Below are 19,924 nucleotides of genomic sequence, written 5' to 3' on the forward strand. Positions count from 1 at the left end.
TGGGATCTTCAACGTCCACCTGAATCACCAAAACCGGCAAACCAGGGCCTTGGTTTTATATTTCACCCAAAGGGCAGCACCTCAACAGTGCAGCACTCCCTCGGCACTGCACTGCAGTGTCAGCCGAGATTAGAAACTCAAACTTCGGGCACTGGGCTCAGAGCACAACCTTCTGACCCAGGGGCTAAATTACTACCAACTGAACCAAACTGGCAAAGGTTGAGTCGGACTGAATCGAGATCTTGAGGGTATCGTTGTATCACATCATGCGCCACCCCTCCAGCACCTTGGTTACTCAATCGTGCTCTGCCCATCCACTGCACATCAGTATAAAGCTCTAGGTCACGTCTCACAAAGGATGAGCAATCCAGCAAAGGGGTGAGGCAATCTCAGCTCAGAGCTAAAATTATAAAAATCAATTGGGTTTTGATATGTGAAATCACACCCCTTCACTGCATTTTTGACTCGTTGGTCCCGACCTGCTTTCTATTGCCCTCCATGTAGATCACTACCTGCCTCCGACTGCCCTCCATGTAGATCACTACCTGCCTCCTACTGCCCTCGATGTAGATCACTCCCTCTCCCATTGCCCTCGATGTAGATCACTACCTGCCTCCTACTGTCCTCGATGTAGATCACTCCCTCTCCCATTGCCCTCGATGTAGATCACGACCTGCCTCCTATTGCCCTCGATGTAGATCACTCCCTCTCCCATTGCCCTCGATGTAGATCACTACCTGCCTCCTACTGCCCTCGATGTAGATCACTCCCTCTCCCATTGCCCTCAATGTAGATCACGACCTGCCTCCTATTGCCCTCCATGTAGATCACTACCTGCCTCCTACTGCCCTCGATGTAGATCACTCCCTCTCCCATTGCCCTCAATGTAGATCACAACCTGCCTCCTACTGCCCTCCATGTAGATCACTACCGGCCTCCTACTGCCCTCCATGTAGATCACTACCGGCCTCCGACTGCCCTCGATGTAGATCACTCCCTCTCCCATTGCCCTCGATGTAGATCACTCCCTCTCCCATTGCCCTCGATGTAGATCACTCCCTCTCCCATTCCCCTCGATGTAGATCACTCCCTCTCCCATTCCCCTCGATGTAGATCACTACCTCTCCCATTGCCCTCCATGTAGATCACAACCTGCCTCCTACTGCCCTCCATGTAGATCACAACCTACCTCCTACTGCCCTCCATGTAGATCACTACCTGCCTCCTACTGCCCTCCATGTAGATCACTCCCTCTCCCATTGCCCTCAATGTAGATCACTACCTGCCTCCTACTGCCCACCATGTAGATCACTACCGGCCTCCTACTGCCCTCCATGTAGATCACTACCTCTTCCATTACCCTCGATGTAGATCACTCCCTCTCCCATTGCCCTCGATGTAGATCACTCCCTCTCCCATTGCCCTCGATGTAGATCACTCCCTCTCCCATTGCCCTCGATGTAGATCACTCCCTCTCCCATTGCCCTCGATGTAGATCACTCCCTCTCCCATTGCCCTCCATGTAGATCACTACCTGCCTCCTACTGCCCTCGATGTAGATCACTCCCTCTCCCATTGCCCTCAATGTAGATCACTACCTGCCTCCTACTGCCCTCCATGTAGATCACTACCGGCCTCCTACTGCCCTCCATGTAGATCACTACCTCTTCCATTACCCTCGATGTAGATCACTCCCTCTCCCATTGCCCTCGATGTAGATCACTCCCTCTCCCATTGCCCTCGATGTAGATCACTCCCTCTCCCATTGCCCTCGATGTAGATCACTCCCTCTCCCATTGCCCTCGATGTAGATCACTCCCTCTCCCATTCCCCTCGATGGAGATCACTCCCTCTCCCATTCCCCTCGATGTAGATCACTCCCTCTCCCATTGCCATCGATGTTGATCACTACCTGCCTCCTATTGCCCTTCATGTAGATCACTACCTCTCCCATTCCCCTCGATGTAGATCACTACCTCTCCCATTGCCCTCCATGTAGATCACTACCTGCCTCCTACTGCCCTCCATGTAGATCACAACCTACCTCCTACTGCCCTCCATGTAGATCACTACCTGCCTCCTACTGCCCTCCATGTAGATCACTACCGGCCTCCTACTGCCCTCCATGTAGATCACTACCTCTCCCATTGCCCTCGATGTAGATCACTACCTCTTCCATTACCCTCGATGTAGATCACTCCCTCTCCCATTGCCCTCGATGTAGATCACTCCCTCTCCCATTGCCCTCGATGTAGATCACTCCCTCTCCCATTGCCCTCGATGTAGATCACTCCCTCTCCCATTGCCCTCGATGTAGATCACTCCCTCCCCTATTGCCCTCCATGTAGATCACTCCCTCTCCCATTGCCCTCGATGTAGATCACTCCCTCTCCCATTGCCCTCGATGTAGATCACTCCCTCTCCCATTCCCCTCGATGTAGATCACTCCCTCTCCCATTGCCATCGATGTAGATCACTACCTGCCTCCTATTGCCCTTCATGTAGATCACTACCTCTCCCATTCCCCTCGATGTAGATCACTCCCTCTCCCATTCCCCTCGATGTAGATCACTCCCTCTCCCATTCCCCTCGATGTAGATCACTACCTCTCCCATTGCCCTCGATGTAGATCACTACCTCTCCCATTGCCCTCGATGTAGATCACTACCTCTCCCATTGCCCTCCATGTAGATCACTACCTGCCTCCTACTGCCCTCCATGTAGATCACAACCTACCTCCTACTGCCCTCCATGTAGATCACTACCTGCCTCCTACTGCCCTCGATGTAGATCACTCCCTCTCCCATTGCCCTCGATGTAGATCACTACCTCTCCCTTTGCCCTCCATGTAGATCACTCCCTCTCCCATTCCCCTCGATGTAAATCACTCCCTCTCCCATTGCCCTCGATGTAGATCACTCCCTCTCCCATTGCCCTCGATGTAGATCACTCCCTCTCCCACTGCCATCGATGTAGATCACTCCCTCTCCCATTGCCCTCCATGTAGATCACACCCTCTCCCATTGCCCTCGATGTAGTTCACACCCTCTCCCATTGCCCTCGATGTAGATCACTCCCTCTCCCATTTCCCTCGATGTAGATCATTCCCTCTCCCATTGCCCTCGATGTAGATCACTACCTCTCCCATTGCCCTCGATGTAGATCACTCCCTCTCCCATTGCCCTCGATGTAGATCACTCCCTCTCCCATTGCCCTCGATGTAGATCACTCCCTTTCCCATTGCCCTCGATGTAGATCACTCCCTCTCCCATTGCCCTCGATGTACATCACTACCTGCCTCCTATTGCCCTCCATGTAGATCACTACCTCTCCCATTGCCCTCGATGTACATCACTACCTGCCTCCTATTGCCCTCCATGTAGATCACTACCTGCCTCCTACTGCCCTCGAAGTAGATCACTCCCTCTCCCATTGCCCTGCATGTAGATCACTACCTGCCTCCTATTGCCCTACATGTAGATCACTACCTGCCTCCTACTGCCCTCCATGTAGATCACTACCTGCCTCCTATTGCCCTACATGGAGATCACTCCCTCTCCCATTGCCCTCCATGTAGATCACTCCCTCCCCTATTGCCCTCGATGTAGATCACTACCTCTCCCATTGCCCTCGATGTAGATCACTACCTCTCCCATTGCCCTCGATGTAGATCACTCCCTCTCCCATTGCCCTCGATGTAGATCACTCCCTCTCCCATTGCCCTCGATGTAGATCACTCCCTCTCCCATTGCCCTCGATGTAGATCACTCCCTCTCCCATTCCCCTCGATGTAGATCACTCCCTCTCCCATTGCCCTCGATGTAGATCACTCCCTCTCCCATTCCCCTCGATGTAGATCACTCCCTCTCCCATTGCCCTCGATGTAGATCACTCCCTCTCCCATTGCCCTTGATGTAGATCACTCCCTCTCCCATTGCCCTCGATGGAGATCACTCCCTCTCCCATTGCTCTCGATGGAGATCACTCCCTCTCCCATTGCCCTCGATGGAGATCACTCCGTCTCCCATTGCCCTCGATGGAGATCACTCCCTCTCCCATTGCCCTCGATGGAGATCACTCCCTCTCCCATTGCCCTCGCTGGAGATCACTCCCTCTCCCATTGCCCTCGATGGAGATCACTCCCTCTCCCATTGCACTCGATGGAGATCACTCCCTCTCCCATTGCCCTCGATGGAGATCACTCCCTCTCCCATTGCCCTCGATGGAGATCACTCCCTCTCCCATTGCCCTCGATGTAGATCACTACCTCTCCTGTTGTCCCAGTAGCTCTGTACTGGGTAATACGGACTCATACATTTGTACAATCTCAGCACTGGAAGATTTGGGATGTGAGTTGAGCCATTAACCCTCGCCAGGATAAAGATCTGCTCCCCGACATCGGAAGACAGCTCAAGGACAAAAACTAAATATAAAAAGTACCAACGTACCAAATAAAGTGCAAAACAGTGCTCCGAGGACGGGGTCTGGGAGGGAGGCAAAGAGTGCGCTGAATTTGCCAACAGTCCCCAGTAAAAGCATCATTGCAGCTCCGTACTGTATGACTCTCCGGCTCCCTACCTAGAGATCCAATGGAAAGAAGGTTATCAATGCAGCCTCAGTGAAGAAATCTTTCAGCAACTGGTCACGTTCCGAGCTGCTGCCTCACTTCTTAAAAAGTGGGGGATGGAATGATACAGCACCAAAGGAGGTCATTCAACTCAACGGTAGATCCAGGGTTGGAAGGTCATTTGTTAGAGTCGACTGCCGAGCACAGCAGGGAACCAACACTTGGTTCAGATGGGAATGCTGCAGGTCCTGGTTAGTAATGGTTTGTGATCCCAGCTGTCAAATCCCAAGCGAAGGGGATATCATCACTCGGGGGGGGAGTGGCTGCTACTTGCAAAATGAATCCTGGGTTTTGCAGAGTGGTCGCCTCTGTCCATTGATGGAACAAACACGTTGTCAACACTTTGGATATTATTGGGTTTTAGATACCGGTGCAGAAATGGTGCTGAGGTACCTCTGAGGGTTGATGGTCAGCAATTCATCCCAACCCATGATTGGGAGGGGGCCGGGGTTAAATGACCAGTCAATCAGACCTGTTCGAGATCGACTGAGATTCATAATCCCATTCCCTTCAGGGAATTTAGCCCATTAACGGAGGGTCAACAGGGCAGGACATTAGCAGCTCAACACCCCACGATACCGGCATAGGCACGATGGGCCGAATGGCCTCCTTCTGTGCTAAGTCATTCGATGTTCGGTTGGTAGGACATCGATTAGTCCTGTACACCCACTTTTCCAATCTTTGCTGGCAATGGGGAGGCATGAGTGGAGGAGAGGTCTCATGCTTTCCTATAGAGGGCCAGTCACCCATGGTTGTCTCACACACCTCCCTGTAGCCAAGTGCAGAATTCTCTGTGACAGGGCAGGACGATATCTCACTGGTGACCAAGTGACGATGGGATTCTGCAGGGCTCAACAACGTCCCCAAATGGAGCGTGCACAAATCAAGAGGCAGCATCACTCCTGAGCTGTCCCTGTCCGGCTCGAAGCAGCCCAGCAACTTGACTGCTCGACCGTGACTGAGCACAACCAACCGTTTAAAGCTCAGGAACAAAGCCAAAGTGCAACTTGTAAAAATAACAGGACCAACGTCCAATGCGAAATGATTCCCAATCTGACAGCTCAGTGACCAGATCACACAAAGGACCGGCACCTACCAGCTTAATGTCCATGTTGACCAGCAGATGTCGTCCAGGTCTCTCTGATTGATGCAAACAGTAAGCCAGAGATCAGCCAAGAACAGGCTGCACCAGTGGTCATGGATTAATGAGTGCAGTTAAGAGCCGGAGTTGGGATTCGGAGGGCCTGCTCCATCTGGACACTGAATCTCCACACAACTCTCGTGTGGAGGAGAAGCAAGCCGATTTAAATACCTGATGTCACTGCAGATAAACTGCAGCCTAAAAATGGGTGTCCCGTGGGATTTGCTACCGAGAATAGAAAGAATTGGGGTCAATTCGGCAGCTGAACAACTCTTAAAGGGACACTCCGCTTTCTGAAGTAAGGATCTGAACAAGCTTTATTCAGTGGGCTCTCCCAGCATAGAAGTCAATCGCCCGGCGAGTTCCTGTCCTACCTTTGTGATTCCCAGCACTCCAATGTTGGGGCTGGAAGATGTTGACCCGTTCCCCGTGCCGAACAGTCCATCCAAGACACAGGACAGGCCCTCAATCATGATGCCCCTGCAAACAAAGAAATATTGGACATAAACAATCACAATCGCCTGGATATCCGGGGGGGGGGGGGGGGGGGAATTCCCTCCCCCTCCTCTCCTCTCCTGAAGGTGCTGATTCATGCTGGGGGACTGTTCCACCGGCACCTGTGTGGCCTAGGCAATCCGACTATGGCAGGCATCACAGCAGACCCTGATCAGCTAAGATCCACACACACACACGCACAGCTCTTTTTCAGCAGGAGTCACTGGGTAACAGTCGGGAGCTGGAACCCAAGGTTGAACGTGCCCTTTCCTTCCCAGCCGGGATGTTAACTGTAACCTGCACCCCCAGCTCAACTGAGATGATTCAGCACAGAGGGCGACTGACCTGAAGACATTGCTGGTCTTTATGACTCGGTCGCACCAAGGTGCTGCATTAACCGATTTTGGGGGTACTTTTTAATGTCACTGCCTGGGCTTCCTGTTGTCGAACCCACCCCATTCATGCTCCATCGATTTGAACTGAATGAAAAGCGAGCAGGTTCTACCAGTGACTGGCACTTCACCCCGACAGTTATTGCCCAAACCACATTGTTGAAAACAAGTCACGTTGAGTTCTGGGGTGGGGAGGGGTGCCCAGCTCTAACCTGCAGGCCATGCCCCTTTGTTCTGGACTCCCCCACCAGAGGGAAGAGTCCAAGGACACGACGAGTTGTGTGAAGGTGTGATGTGCCGTCTTTGGACAGAATCAAAAACCGTTGCCAGAACTCTCGGGATTATGGGGGAAGAGGTCGCTTTTAATGTCCACACACCCCTCCACACTGAGACCCAGCTTTCTGTTTGCCCTCGCCCCCCCCCCCAGCCATGGCTATCTGCCCCCTCCCTCTACACCCCCACCGTCCTCCCTACGAGCCACGGCAAACCAGTGCCCCCTGATCCCCGGCAACCCAGTCCCACTTGCATATATAGTTCTCACAGGCAGGCCGGATGGTCGTATTTGAATATTGTGAGGTGTGGAGGATTGGGAAGGGAGGTTAGCCTTGTTGCTGGCTAAATCATAAGAACATAAGAACTAGGAGCAGGAGTCGGCCATACGGCCCCCCGAGCCTGCTCCGCCATTCAATCACATCATGGCTGATCTTCGGCCTCAGCTCCACTTTCCCGCCCGATCCCCATATCCCTTGATTCCCTGAGTGTCCAAATGTCCGTCGATCTCAGTCTTGAATATACTCGACGTCTGAGCATCCTCAGCCCTCTGGGGTAGAGAATTCCTAAGATTCAATCCTAATCAGAACGCCAAGATCGGTTAGCATCGGTAGCAAGAGATCGACGTATCTCACTGGGAACATGGATTTAAACTTTGTCCGCTCCCCGCCCCCCGCCCCGAGCTCCACGTCACGCACGAGTTCAACCTGCAAAGACAAAGTGGCTGGACTCTCCTGCCCTCTCTCTCTCTCTCTCTCTCTCTCTTCCACCTCACGCCTGTTGAGATGATCAATGCGCAGACCGCACTGAAGATGCTTTCCGAAGGCCTTCACAAAATCTCAATGCCTTATCAGCAAGGTGATGTCATGGCAACCGAGGAGGTCAAACTAAGTGAGCGAAGTGCCGAGGACAGTGTGTGCTCATTTAGTGGAGTAATTTATGTCCTATTTCACTCACTGCAGCCTGCTGACGGGTCCTGAGGCATCATCGCCACAGGCAACAAATGAAGCAACACTGCCAATTTAATGAACTTACATTATGTGCCCATTTAGAGAGACATAAAAGACAGGCAGAGACAGAAATACATGTGCAGGCAAGGAAAGAGAGATATAGACATAGGGCAGGCAGGGAAAGAGATACAGAGATATAGGGAAAGAGAGAAAGACGAACAGGGGCATGGGCAGGGGGAGAGAGGGGGGGGGGAACGAGAAAGAGAGGGGGGGGGAACGAGAAAGAGGGGGGGGGGGAACGAGAAAGAGAGGGGGGGGAACGAGAAAGAGAGGGGGGGGAACGAGAAAGAGAGGGGGGGGAACGAGAAAGAGAGGGGGGGGAACGAGAAAGAGAGGGGGGGGAACGAGAAAGAGAGGGGGGGGGAACGAGAAAGAGAGGGGGGGGAACGAGAAAGAGAGGGGGGGGAACGAGAAAGAGAGGGGGGGGAACGAGAAAGAGAGGGGGGGGGAACGAGAAAGAGAGGGGGGGGAACGAGAAAGAGAGGGGGGGGGAACGAGAAAGAGAGGGGGGGGAACGAGAAAGAGAGGGGGGGGAACGAGAAAGAGAGGGGGGGGGACGAGAAAGAGAGGGGGGGGGAACGAGAAAGAGAGGGGGGGGGAACGAGAAAGAGAGGGGGGGGAACGAGAAAGAGAGGGGGGGAACGAGAAAGAGAGGGGGGGAACGAGAAAGAGAGGGGGGGAACGAGAAAGAGAGGGGGGGAACGAGAAAGAGAGGGGGGGAACGAGAAAGAGAGGGGGGGAACGAGAAAGAGAGGGGGGGAACGAGAAAGAGAGGGGGGGAACGAGAAAGAGAGGGGGGAACGAGAAAGAGAGGGGGGAACGAGAAAGTGGGGGGAACGAGAAAGAGAGGGGGGAACGAGAAAGAGAGGGGGGGAACGAGAAAGAGTGGGGGGGAACGAGAAAGAGTGGGGGGGAACGAGAAAGAGTGGGGGGGAACGAGAAAGAGTGGGGGGGAACGAGAAAGAGAGGGGGGGAACGAGAAAGAGAGGGGGGGAACGAGAAAGAGAGGGGGGGAACGAGAAAGAGAGGGGGGGAACGAGAAAGAGAGGGGGGGAACGAGAAAGAGAGGGGGGGAACGAGAAAGAGAGGGGGGGAACGAGAAAGAGAGGGGGGGAACGAGAAAGAGAGGGGGGGAACGAGAAAGAGAGGGGGGGAACGAGAAAGAGAGGGGGGGAACGAGAAAGAGAGGGGGGGAACGAGAAAGAGAGGGGGGGAACGAGAAAGAGAGGGGGGGAACGAGAAAGAGAGGGGGGGAACGAGAAAGAGAGGGGGGGAACGAGAAAGAGAGGGGGGGAACGAGAAAGAGAGGGGGGGAACGAGAAAGAGAGGGGGGGAACGAGAAAGAGAGGGGGGGGAACGAGAAAGAGAGGGGGGGAACGAGAAAGAGAGGGGGGGAACGAGAAAGAGAGGGGGGGAACGAGAAAGAGAGGGGGGGGAACGAGAAAGAGAGGGGGGGAACGAGAAAGAGAGGGGGGAACGAGAAAGAGAGGGGGGGGAACGAGAAAGAGAGGGGGGGAACGAGAAAGAGAGGGGGGGAACGAGAAAGAGAGGGGGGGAACGAGAAAGAGAGGGTGGAACGAGAAAGAGAGGGGGGAACGAGAAAGAGAGGGGGGAACGAGAAAGAGAGGGGGGGAACGAGAAAGAGAGGGGGGGAACGAGAAAGAGGGGGGGGAACGAGAAAGAGAGGGGGGGAACGAGAAAGAGAGGGGGGGAACGAGAAAGAGAGGGGGGGAACGAGAAAGAGAGGGGGGGAACGAGAAAGAGAGGGGGGGAACGAGAAAGAGAGGGGGGGAACGAGAAAGAGAGGGGGGGAACGAGAAAGAGAGGGGGGGAACGAGAAAGAGAGGGGGGGAACGAGAAAGAGAGGGGGGGAACGAGAAAGAGAGGGGGGGAACGAGAAAGAGAGGGGGGGAACGAGAAAGAGAGGGGGGGAACGAGAAAGAGAGGGGGGGAACGAGAAAGAGAGGGGGGGAACGAGAAAGAGAGGGGGGGAACGAGAAAGAGAGGGGGGGAACGAGAAAGAGAGGGGGGGAACGAGAAAGAGAGGGGGGGAACGAGAAAGAGAGGGGGGGAACGAGAAAGAGAGGGGGGGAACGAGAAAGAGAGGGGGGGGAACGAGAAAGAGAGGGGGGGGAACGAGAAAGAGAGGGGGGGAACGAGAAAGAGAGGGGGGGAACGAGAAAGAGAGGGGGGGAACGAGAAAGAGAGGGGGGAACGAGAAAGAGAGGGGGGAACGAGAAAGAGAGGGGGGAACGAGAAAGAGAGGGGGGAACGAGAAAGAGAGGGGGGAACGAGAAAGAGAGGGGGGAACGAGAAAGAGAGGGGGGGAACGAGAAAGAGGGGGGGGGAACGAGAAAGAGGGGGGGGAACGAGAAAGAGAGGGGGGGGAACGAGAAGGAGAGGGGGGGGAACGAGAAAGAGAGGGGGGAACGAGAAAGAGAGGGGGGAACGAGAAAGAGAGGGGAAAAAGGGAGAGAGCGAGGAAAAAGGGAGAGAGCGAGGGAAAAGGGAGAGAGCGAGGGAAAAGGGAGAGAGAGAGGGAAAAGGGAGAGAGAGGGAAAAGGGAGAGAGAGAGGGAAAAGGGAGAGAGAGAGAGAGAGAGGGAAAAGGGAGAGAGAGAGGAAAAAGGGAGAGAGAGAGGAAAAAGGGAGAGAGGAAAAAGGGAGAGAGGAAAAAGAGGGAGGGGGGAAGGGGGAGAGTGAGAGGAAAGAGAGAGAGAGAGGAAAGAGAGAGGACGAGAGGAAAAAGAGAGAGGACGAGAGGAAAAAGAGAGAGAGGACGAGAGGAAAAAGAGAGAGAGGACGAGAGGAAAAAGAGAGAGAGGACGAGAGGAAAAAGAGAGGGAAGAGAGGAAAGAGGGAGGGAAGAGAGGAAAGAGAGAGGGGAGAGAGAGAGAGTGAGCGACAGCCAGAAGCCGATCCACACTCTCACACACATCGAATTTTCTGTGCCGATTGGCGAGTGTTTTCGTACCTGTTGATTGCATGAACCGGTGGGGGTGGTGCACATGCTAACCTCGCACATGCATAATAATCACCAATGGACTCAATAATACTGGCGACCACGGCACTCAGCATGCCGATAACACCCGCTGCCGACACTGTCGGTAAGCCCCACTGGCCTGCGGAGGCAAAAATCGGACAAGAGCAAAGCAAACGGTCATTGCTGTTCAGGGAAGTGTCGTGGTTAGATTCAGGCTCTTGACAATCACTTCTGACAGGAACCCAAATCTATATCATACACAAGGCATTCTTACACAGTCTTATAATTATACCCAAATTATATAATGGTGGATTTCTAACAGTCTACACATGGCGAATGGTCCATTTTTCTAAAGCAGCATTTGTTGTTCAATGCATAGCACACAATATATACTCGTCAATAGCACTCAGTGTAAACCAAATACAGTTTAAAATCTACACTGGGTCCGGGAACATCTCCATTTCAAAATTCTCATCCTGGGGAGGGCAAACAAGGCAAGGGAATACATAATAAATGGGAGGACACTGAGAAGTACGGAGGAACAAAGGCATTCGGGATACTTTCCTTTATTTGCCGAGGCATAGAATATAAGAGCAGGGAGGTTATGCTAGAACTGTATAAAACATTGGTTAGGCCACAGCTGGAGTACTGTGTACAGTTCTGGTCACCACATTATCGGAAAGATGTGATTGCATTAGAGAGGGTACAGAGGAGATTTACGAGGATGTTGCCGGGGCTGGAGAATTTTAGCTATGAGGAAAGATTGGATAGGCTGGGGTTGTTTTCTTTGGAACAGAGGAGGCTGAGGGGAGATTTAATTGAGGTGTATAAAATTATGAGGGGCCTAGATAGAGTGAATAGGGAGGACCTATTTCCCTTAGTAGAGAGGTCAATAATCAGGGGGTATAGATTTAAAGTAATTGGTAGAAGGATTAGAGGGGAGTTGAGGAGAAATGTTTTCACCCAGAGGATGGTGGGGGTCTGGAACTCACTGCCTGAAAGGGAGGTAGAGGCAGAAACCCTCATCGCATTTAAAAAGTACTTGGATGTGCACTTGAAGTGGCGTAATCTAGAAGGCCTCGGGCCAAGAGTTGGAAAGTGGGATTAGGCTGGATAGCGCTTTTTCGGCCGGCACAGACACAATGGGCTGAATGGCCTCCTTCTGTGCAGTACATTTCTATGATTCTATTCTATGTTTTCAAATCCCTCCATGGCCTCCCCCCTCCCAATCTCTGTAACCTCCTCCAGCCCTACATCTCTCTGAGATCTCTGCACTCCACCTATTCTGGCCTCTTGCGCATCCCTGATTTTAATCACCCCACCATTGGCAGCCGTGCCCTCAGCTGCCGAGGCCCTAAGCTCTGGAATTCCCTCCCTAAACCTCTCCGCCTCTTGACCTCTCTCTCTCCTCCTTTAGGATGCTCCTTAAAACCTACTCCTTTGACCAAGCTTTTGGTCACCTGGTCCAATATCTCTGTATGTGGCTTGGTGTCAAATTTTGTCTGATAATCGCTCCTTTAAAGAACCTTGGGACATTTTACTACGTTCAAGGTGCTATATCAATGCAAGTTGTTGTTGTTTAGCATGATATTCTGTCGGGCAGGTCACAGTTAGGGTCAAACTCTTAGTGAGGCAAATAATCACCATACCCACAGCTAACATGGCTGCCCACGATTATTAATATTTTATTATTAGCTTATAAAATCATGTGCATATTTTACCCAATTCCTTTTCTAATTCTTATCTTTATTATATATGCATAATAAGGTTCAAGTTTCTTCTCTACACTATCTTGAGTGGCAGTGGAAGTGGTAATGGGGCATATCAGAAATCATAATATGATTAGGCAGAGTCAACATGGTTTTATGAAAGGGAAATCGTGTTTGACAAATTTATTCGAGTCTTTTGAGGATGTAACTAGCTGGATAGATAAAGGGGAACCAGTGGATGTAGTATATTTGGATTTTGATTTTCAAAAGGCATTCGATAAGGTGCCACATAAAAGGTTGTTACACTAGGTAAGGGCTCATGGGGTTGGGTGTAATATATTAGCATGAATAGAGGATTGGTTAAAGGACAGAAAACAGAGAGTAGGGATAAATGAGTCATCCTCAGGTTGGCAGGCTGTAACTAGTGGGGTGCCGCAAGGATTGGTGCTTAGGCCTCATCTATTTACAATCTATATTAATGACTTAGAATAAGGGACCGAGTGTAATGTATCCAAGTTTGCTGACAATACAAAGCTAGGTGGGAAAGTAAGTTGTGAGGAGGACACAGAGTCTGCAAAGGGATATAGACAGATTAAGTGAGTGGGCAAGAAGGTGGCAGATGGAGTATAACGTGGGGAAATGTGAGGTTATTCACTTTGGTGGGAAGAATAGAAAAACAGAATATTTTTGAAATGGTGAGAAACTATTAAATGTTGGTGTTCAGAGGGATTTGGGTGTCCTCGTACAAGAAACACAGAAAGTTAACATGCAGGTACAGCAGGCAATTAGGAAAGCAAATGGTATGATGGTCTTTATTGCAAGAGTAAGGAAGTCTTACTACAGTTGTACAGGGTTTTAGTGAGACCTTGCCTGGAGTAAAGTGTACAGTTTTGGTCTCCTTATCTAAGGAAGGATATACTTGCCTTCGGGGCAATGAAGGTTCACTGGATTGATTCCTGGGATGAGAGGGTTGTTCTATGAGGAGAGGTTGAGTAGAATGGACCTATACTCTCGAATTTAGAAGAATGAGAGGTGATCTCATTGAAACATATAAGATTATGAGGGGGCTTGACAGGGCAGATGCTGAGAGATTGTTTCCCTGGCTAGAGAGTCTAGAACTAGGGGGCATAGTCGCAGGATAAGGGGTCGGCCATTCAAGACTGAGATGAGGAGGAATTTCTTCACGCAGAGGGTTGTGAATCTTTGGAATTCTCTACCCCAGAGGGCTGTGGATGCTCAGTCATTAAATATATTCAAGGCTGAGATCGATAGATTTTTGGACTCTAGGGGAATCAAGGGATATGGGGATCGGGCGGGAAAGTGGAGTTGAGGTCAAAGATCATCCATGATCTTATTGAATGGCGGAGCAGGCTCGAGGGGCCGTATGGCCTATTCTTGCTCCTATTTCTTATGTTGCGGTCTTTTTATGAATCTCAATGCCCATTTCACTTCTCAATTACACTTTGACCTGACACTTTTTTTTGGAAAGAAGTGCCCACTTACAACAGCTACACAGAGAAATGGTTCTCGTCTCTTGGGCCCATTCTCTCCCTTCTGTGGCCACTTCACATAAAGCCAAGCCCAGAGTCGCACCAGTCAGCACCACTGCGATGGGGCTAGGCTTGGCTGATTAAAATTCGGCCCAGAGCCACAGGAAACTTCTACCCGACTCCATCAACTAATCTTCTCCTTTAAGGTTGAAGAGAGATTTGATAGAGGTATTCAAAATCATGAGGGGTCTAGACAGAGTAGAGAGAGAAAAACTGATCCCATTGGCGGAAGGGTCCAGAACCAGAGGACATAGATTTCAGGTGATCGGCACAAGAACCAAAGGTGACATGAGGAAAAACTTTTTTACACAGCGAGTGGTTAGGATCTGGACTGCACTGCCCGAGGGGGTGGTGGAGGCAAATTCAATCATGGCTTTCAAAAGGGAACTGGATAAGTACTTGAAAGGAAAACATTTGCGGGGCTACGGGGAAAGGGCGGGGGAGTGGGACTAACTGGATTGCTCTTGCATAGAGCCGGCGCGGACTCGATGGGCCGAATGGCCTCCTTCTGTACTATAACCAGCTAAGTCAGTGGCAGGCCGGGAGAGCAGAAGACCAGGTGGGGCGCGAGACCAGTCTGGAACCTAGGCCTTGGTGTCCAAAAGGTTTATCTTTAAACCAATCCCATAGACATCCACATTAAATTATTCAGCCTTGCTGTAGCACTGTGCACTTACGAGCGCTACACATACACCAGATCCTGTGGCACTATTCGAAGAAGAGCAGGGGAGTTCTGGTCAATAATTATCCTTCAACTAACATGGCCACAACAGATTATCTGGTCATTATCGTATTGCTGTTTGTGGGATCTTGCTGTGCACAAATTGGCTGCCGCGTTTCCTACATTACAAAAGTGACTACACTTCAAAAGTCCTGCATTGGCTGTAAAGCGCTTTGGGACGTCCTGAGGTGGTGAAAGGCACGACAGAAATCCAAGTTCTTTCTTTTGGCCAGGAGCACAGAGGCCAGCTGTACGGTGCCTCATTGAGACCAGCTAGCTCACCACTGACAGAGGATCAAACCTGGGGCTTCAGGCTCTACGCGCACGGTGATAGTGATGAGGAGCAGGGTAGACGGGGACGCTGACACTGCAGAGTGGGCGAGCTGTAGTGGTGATGATAGGGTCAGGATTGGAGCGTAGGGGCAGCTCATGGTGGTCGAGAGACCGATATCTGACGCTGTGCTGTGGATTGAGACGTTAATGTTGGGGAACGGGACACGGCATAAGGGAGAAGGAGCTCTCCGTATTGGCGCCCCGCTGTAGCTCGCGGGCGCACAATAACACAGAAGGCGGCGTGTACTCACAGGGGTAGGGAACTTTGAACCATGGAGCCACAGAGAGGACACCTTTCCTTGCGTCGGTTCGAGCGTAGTACCCATACTGCTCGCTGTCTGGCGGGAAAACATCCGTCACCGTAAAAATGAAGCACAGCAGCCACGACACCAAGATGGCTAATATAATCTGCAGGAGCAAACCAGTGTCAACAAAATTGGTGCAAATCAGATGGAAGAAACATGATGAAGTGGACTTGTGACTCATCGATCGTGACTCGCAGTTCCAGGGGCAGTGAAACTGGGGGAGGTATCTCGTCTTTCAATATCTCCCTCCCATTTTTCCGATCAATGAGTATTTCCGCCCTTGTCCCTGCAACATTTCCTTGACGTCCGCTCTCTCCCAAACACCCACCTGAAGCCATCAAGGAAACACTTATGCCTCTGCCCTCCGCTTTTGCACACTTTCCCCGTGCCTGTTGCCAGGCTCTTTGGGAAGTCCTAATTTTACAGTGGGGCCAGAGTGGAATTGCCCCGAACTAACTCGGGGCTGTGGGTGGGGAAACGGACAGCCTGTCGCTTCAGAGCAAGGCCCCAAGCGCCAAGGTGGTGGGTTCAAGTCCTACTCCAAGACCGGGGCACCTACTCTGGACTCGCGCTCCGGTGCAGGGCTGAGGGAGTGCCACATTGTCAGGGTGGCTTTCCTGCCCACAAGACCTTCAGCCGAGTCCCGTCTGGTCCGTTCGAGTGGACATGGAAGATCCCATGGCGCCCCTCGAAAAGGAACGGGGTGGGGGGCTCACCCACTTGTGTGTCCTGGCCGATGTTCCTCCCTCAACAAGTACCGTCAACAACACATTAACTCCTCACATCATTCACTTGCTTTTTTGTGGGATCTTGCTGTGCACAACATGCATTTGCCTGTGTGGCAACAGTCAATGCTCTTCAATGCAAGGTGCATGGCGATGCTTCAGGGAGAGGTGATCAGGTGCTGGATCAATGCAGAGCCCTCTTTCTTTTCCAAATCTTTAAGCTGACAGCAGATCCCAACGACGAGAAAGCGATAGGAAATCTGAGAGGAGCTGAAACTTCCAAGCCCGTGTTCTGTAATACCCCACGGTTCAGCTGGCACCTTATACATCCCCCCCCCCGACTCCCCCACCCCCGCCCGACAACAGGCAGCGGCGACTTACAGGGAACATTTTGAAGAGCTGCAACTTGTAGGCCGTCCATCCCTTTTTGTATTTATAAACCGGAAGGGGAAGCTTGACGTTGCGGGCGTACTGCGAGAAAAACAGCACCAAGAATATGGTCCTGGAAAGGAAAGTGACAGTTTAAAAGGGAGCAGCATTGTTGGGCCGAACGGCCTTTGCCCTGCCTCCATAAAAAAGACTGGGCCCTTCCTCCCCAGGATAGCCTGTCCACTCTCCAATGACGACCCTTCCATCCGCCTTGTGGCTCGTCCCTCTCTCCGATACAGAGCACTCCTTCCCACCTTCTGCCTTGTCCCGTTCCGAACATTACCTTCTCAACCGCCCTGTGGCCCCCATTCCAGCCCCTCCATCACCACCACAGTTTGCCCACCCTGCAGTATCAGCCTCTCCGTCACAAAGCAGAGCATGCCCGTCTCCCCTGCAGTGCCAGGCCTCCACTCCCAACAATGCCCATCTCCAATTGCCCCTCTCTCCAATACTGGGCCATCTACCTCTCAGACCCTTGGCATCTCAGTCCCCAACACAGCCTGTCCATCCTCACTACAGGGCACCTCGTTCTCCAGTGCCATCCTCTCCCACCCACACCCCCCCCAGCCTTGCCCATTCCATTCTGAAGTGCCAGCCCAGCCCATTCTCCAGTACGAGCCCTTTCATCGCCAATGTGGCCCTGCCCGAAATTTGCCCCATCAGCCAGAACTCCTCGCCAGCAGCTTCCTGGAACGAAGTTTCAAACATTATTGCAAGCGTAGTCGAAAATACAACGTTCCAAGACTTGGCTGCAGCTCCGAGTCAATAATTGACAAGATTTACATGAAGTCGCAAGACTGCGGGTGCTTTCAGTGAGACTGTGTGAAAAGACGACAGCAATCAGGGCTCCCCAGAGACCTGGGGGGAGGGGGGAGGCAGGGACGCCTGCCCCTGACCCCACTCAGTACTGCCAGAACCCGACCCGGTTTCCAAACCCGTCACCGTCTGCGCCTTCAATCGCTTTTCCCCATTCTTGATTCGCGATTGGACTTTGGGCCCCAAGGGTTGAGAAATAAAGGTTAAATTCATCTTCCCAGCACTGGTTATCGGGTGTCAGACAAAACAAAACCATGACATGGGGCTTTGAGATAACACGTTTGCTCAGTACGTACACTGACCTTCCTCAATTGTGGTGCTTCCTCTTCCTGCTGACTCAACTCGAGCACCGGCCCATGCAGCCACCCTCTGGTGCCTCAGCCAAGTGCTCGTTCATCAGGACAACAACCATTGGGGGCATCACAATGGAGCAAACCTCTGTCCTGGTGCGAGGTCCACGCGGTTACTTCTCAGCAAGGATCACTGGATTGCGATCAGATGGTTGTCGTTCTCCCTGGGCCAGGGGGGGCAACCAAGGTCAAATGTCGTGCCCCCCAACATCACGCTGACATCAGCAAAGGCTCGGCACAGACTGATGACCTCGTATATATGCATGACACCCCTCTCACTTCCCTCAACACAACACTTCCTCTTTTAATGCTCTACGAAAATGAAAATGGAAAAGAAGGCGGCACTTACAGCATCGCAATACCCCAGTGCTTTCCGGCTCGCTCCCCCGCTGCCTGGTAACCGGACAGGCCAATCAGGGCCACTGTTGGGGTGATGGTGAGTGGACCAATGTAGCTGAGAAGCACTCCAGGTAGACCCACGAAGCCAATCAGCACCTCAATGAGGGACGACATTATGATGGCGCCCTGGATCTGCACAGAAGAAAACACCGAGTTACTTCACTGATCTGAAAGCCTTTGGCTCATCACACCCGTTCAGCATAGACATTGAGGAGCTTCAGAGACAGCAAGGGGCACCACGGGCATTAGCAGAGACATGGACCTTAGGGGCTTTCAACAAGCAATTGGATGCTAGGCCATGAGAGTCGGGGTACAGGATGGATGGGCCCAAGTGTCTTCTCCTACCTGGCCTGTAAACAGGGGGTGAAGGGAGACACATTGACAGCTTCTAAAACTCACCAACTCAAACTAGAAACTCTCAAAGAGCCAGCATAGGGCACGATGGGCCAAATGGCCTCCTTCTGTGCTGTCGGATTCGATGAAATGAGATGTTTGCTATCGACACCTGTACCCTGATTTACAGAAGTTGAGTTTGCTCAGGGATCTCTGGTTGCTCCTTCCAGGTTGGCTCTGGGATCTGGCTTTGCTCCGTTCCCCTTGACTTGGGGATTTCTGGCGTCCATTCCATCCTATTCTCCAGTCCCAATGATCTCCAGGTTTGTCAGCCTCCGGCCAGAGGGGCCACTGTGTGCCCTTGAAACTGGCCAGACCACAAGCAAATGTTCTCTGCACTTCCATGGACAAAGTGAAGCACACTGAAGAAGATTGCATCACTGACGCTGCAGAAAAACACACATTGAGGCACAAAGATCTCCTCCTTAACATGGTATTAATCCCACTAAGTTCAGGTGTTTGATCACGTGCTGCTGGCTTTATTCGAAACAGCTGATGTTAAGTACACTGAAAGCATATGGCAGTTACCAGGTTTATACTTGGATCAAGCTCACGTAGTTTGGGGGTGGGGGGAGCGTGCCTTTGGACTTCTTAAATGGAACAGGAAGGGATCAAGCCCGTCCAAGGTTGACTTCTCCGCCCTCCCACTGGGTCAAACCCCACTGTCCATCTCTGAACACTGTTGCCATTTCCACTCATTTTATTCAAGTCTTAAAAGGTTTTTGGAATGCAGGACAGTCCCAGTACACGTTCTGTGGAAGTTCTCCCAACACCTGTACAAACAGTAGGAGGGCGCATCAGTCTTACCCCAGCCGTGGCTCAGTGGGTAGCCCTCTCGCCTCCGAGTCAGAAGGTCCTGGGTTCAAGTCCCACTCCAGGGACTTGAGCACATTATCCAGGCTGACATTTCAGTGCAGCACCGAGGGAGTGCTGCGCTGTCGGAGCTATCGTCTTTCGGATGAGAACATGAAACCGAGGCCCCATCTGCCCTCTCAGGTGGAGGTAAAAAAATCGCACAACACTATTTGAAGAAGAGCAGGGGAGTTCTCCCCGGTGTCCTGGCCAATATTTATCCCTCAAACCAACATCACTAAAAATATCCAGGTAACCTGGTCATTTATCAGAACTGCTGTTTGTGGGATCTTGCTGTGCGCAAATTGGACGTGCGTTTCCTACATTACAACAGTGACTACTCTTCTTAAAAAAAAAGTACTTCATTGGCTGCGAAGCGCTTTGTGACGTCTTGAGGTCGTGAAAGGTGCTATACAAATGCAAGC

General features: G+C 51.9%; 1 protein-coding gene across 1 annotated transcript in view; it reads right to left on the reverse strand.

Annotated features, from left to right (window-relative positions):
* The window catches only part of slc23a2 (solute carrier family 23 member 2), a 76,844-nt gene that overhangs the window by 11,805 nt on the left and 45,115 nt on the right, over positions 1 to 19,924 (reverse strand). Inside the window, exons 8-13 of the mRNA XM_068001040.1 lie at positions 18,205 to 18,386; positions 16,642 to 16,762; positions 15,482 to 15,638; positions 10,909 to 11,056; positions 6,143 to 6,248; positions 4,449 to 4,578 (exon numbers count right to left, since the gene is read on the reverse strand). Coding sequence (XP_067857141.1) covers positions 4,449 to 4,578; positions 6,143 to 6,248; positions 10,909 to 11,056; positions 15,482 to 15,638; positions 16,642 to 16,762; positions 18,205 to 18,386 — 844 coding nt within the window. The remainder of the gene's footprint in view (positions 1 to 4,448; positions 4,579 to 6,142; positions 6,249 to 10,908; positions 11,057 to 15,481; positions 15,639 to 16,641; positions 16,763 to 18,204; positions 18,387 to 19,924) is intronic.

This window comes from Heptranchias perlo, chromosome 20 (genome assembly GCF_035084215.1).
Source record: "Heptranchias perlo isolate sHepPer1 chromosome 20, sHepPer1.hap1, whole genome shotgun sequence".
NCBI lineage: Eukaryota > Metazoa > Chordata > Chondrichthyes > Hexanchiformes > Hexanchidae > Heptranchias > Heptranchias perlo.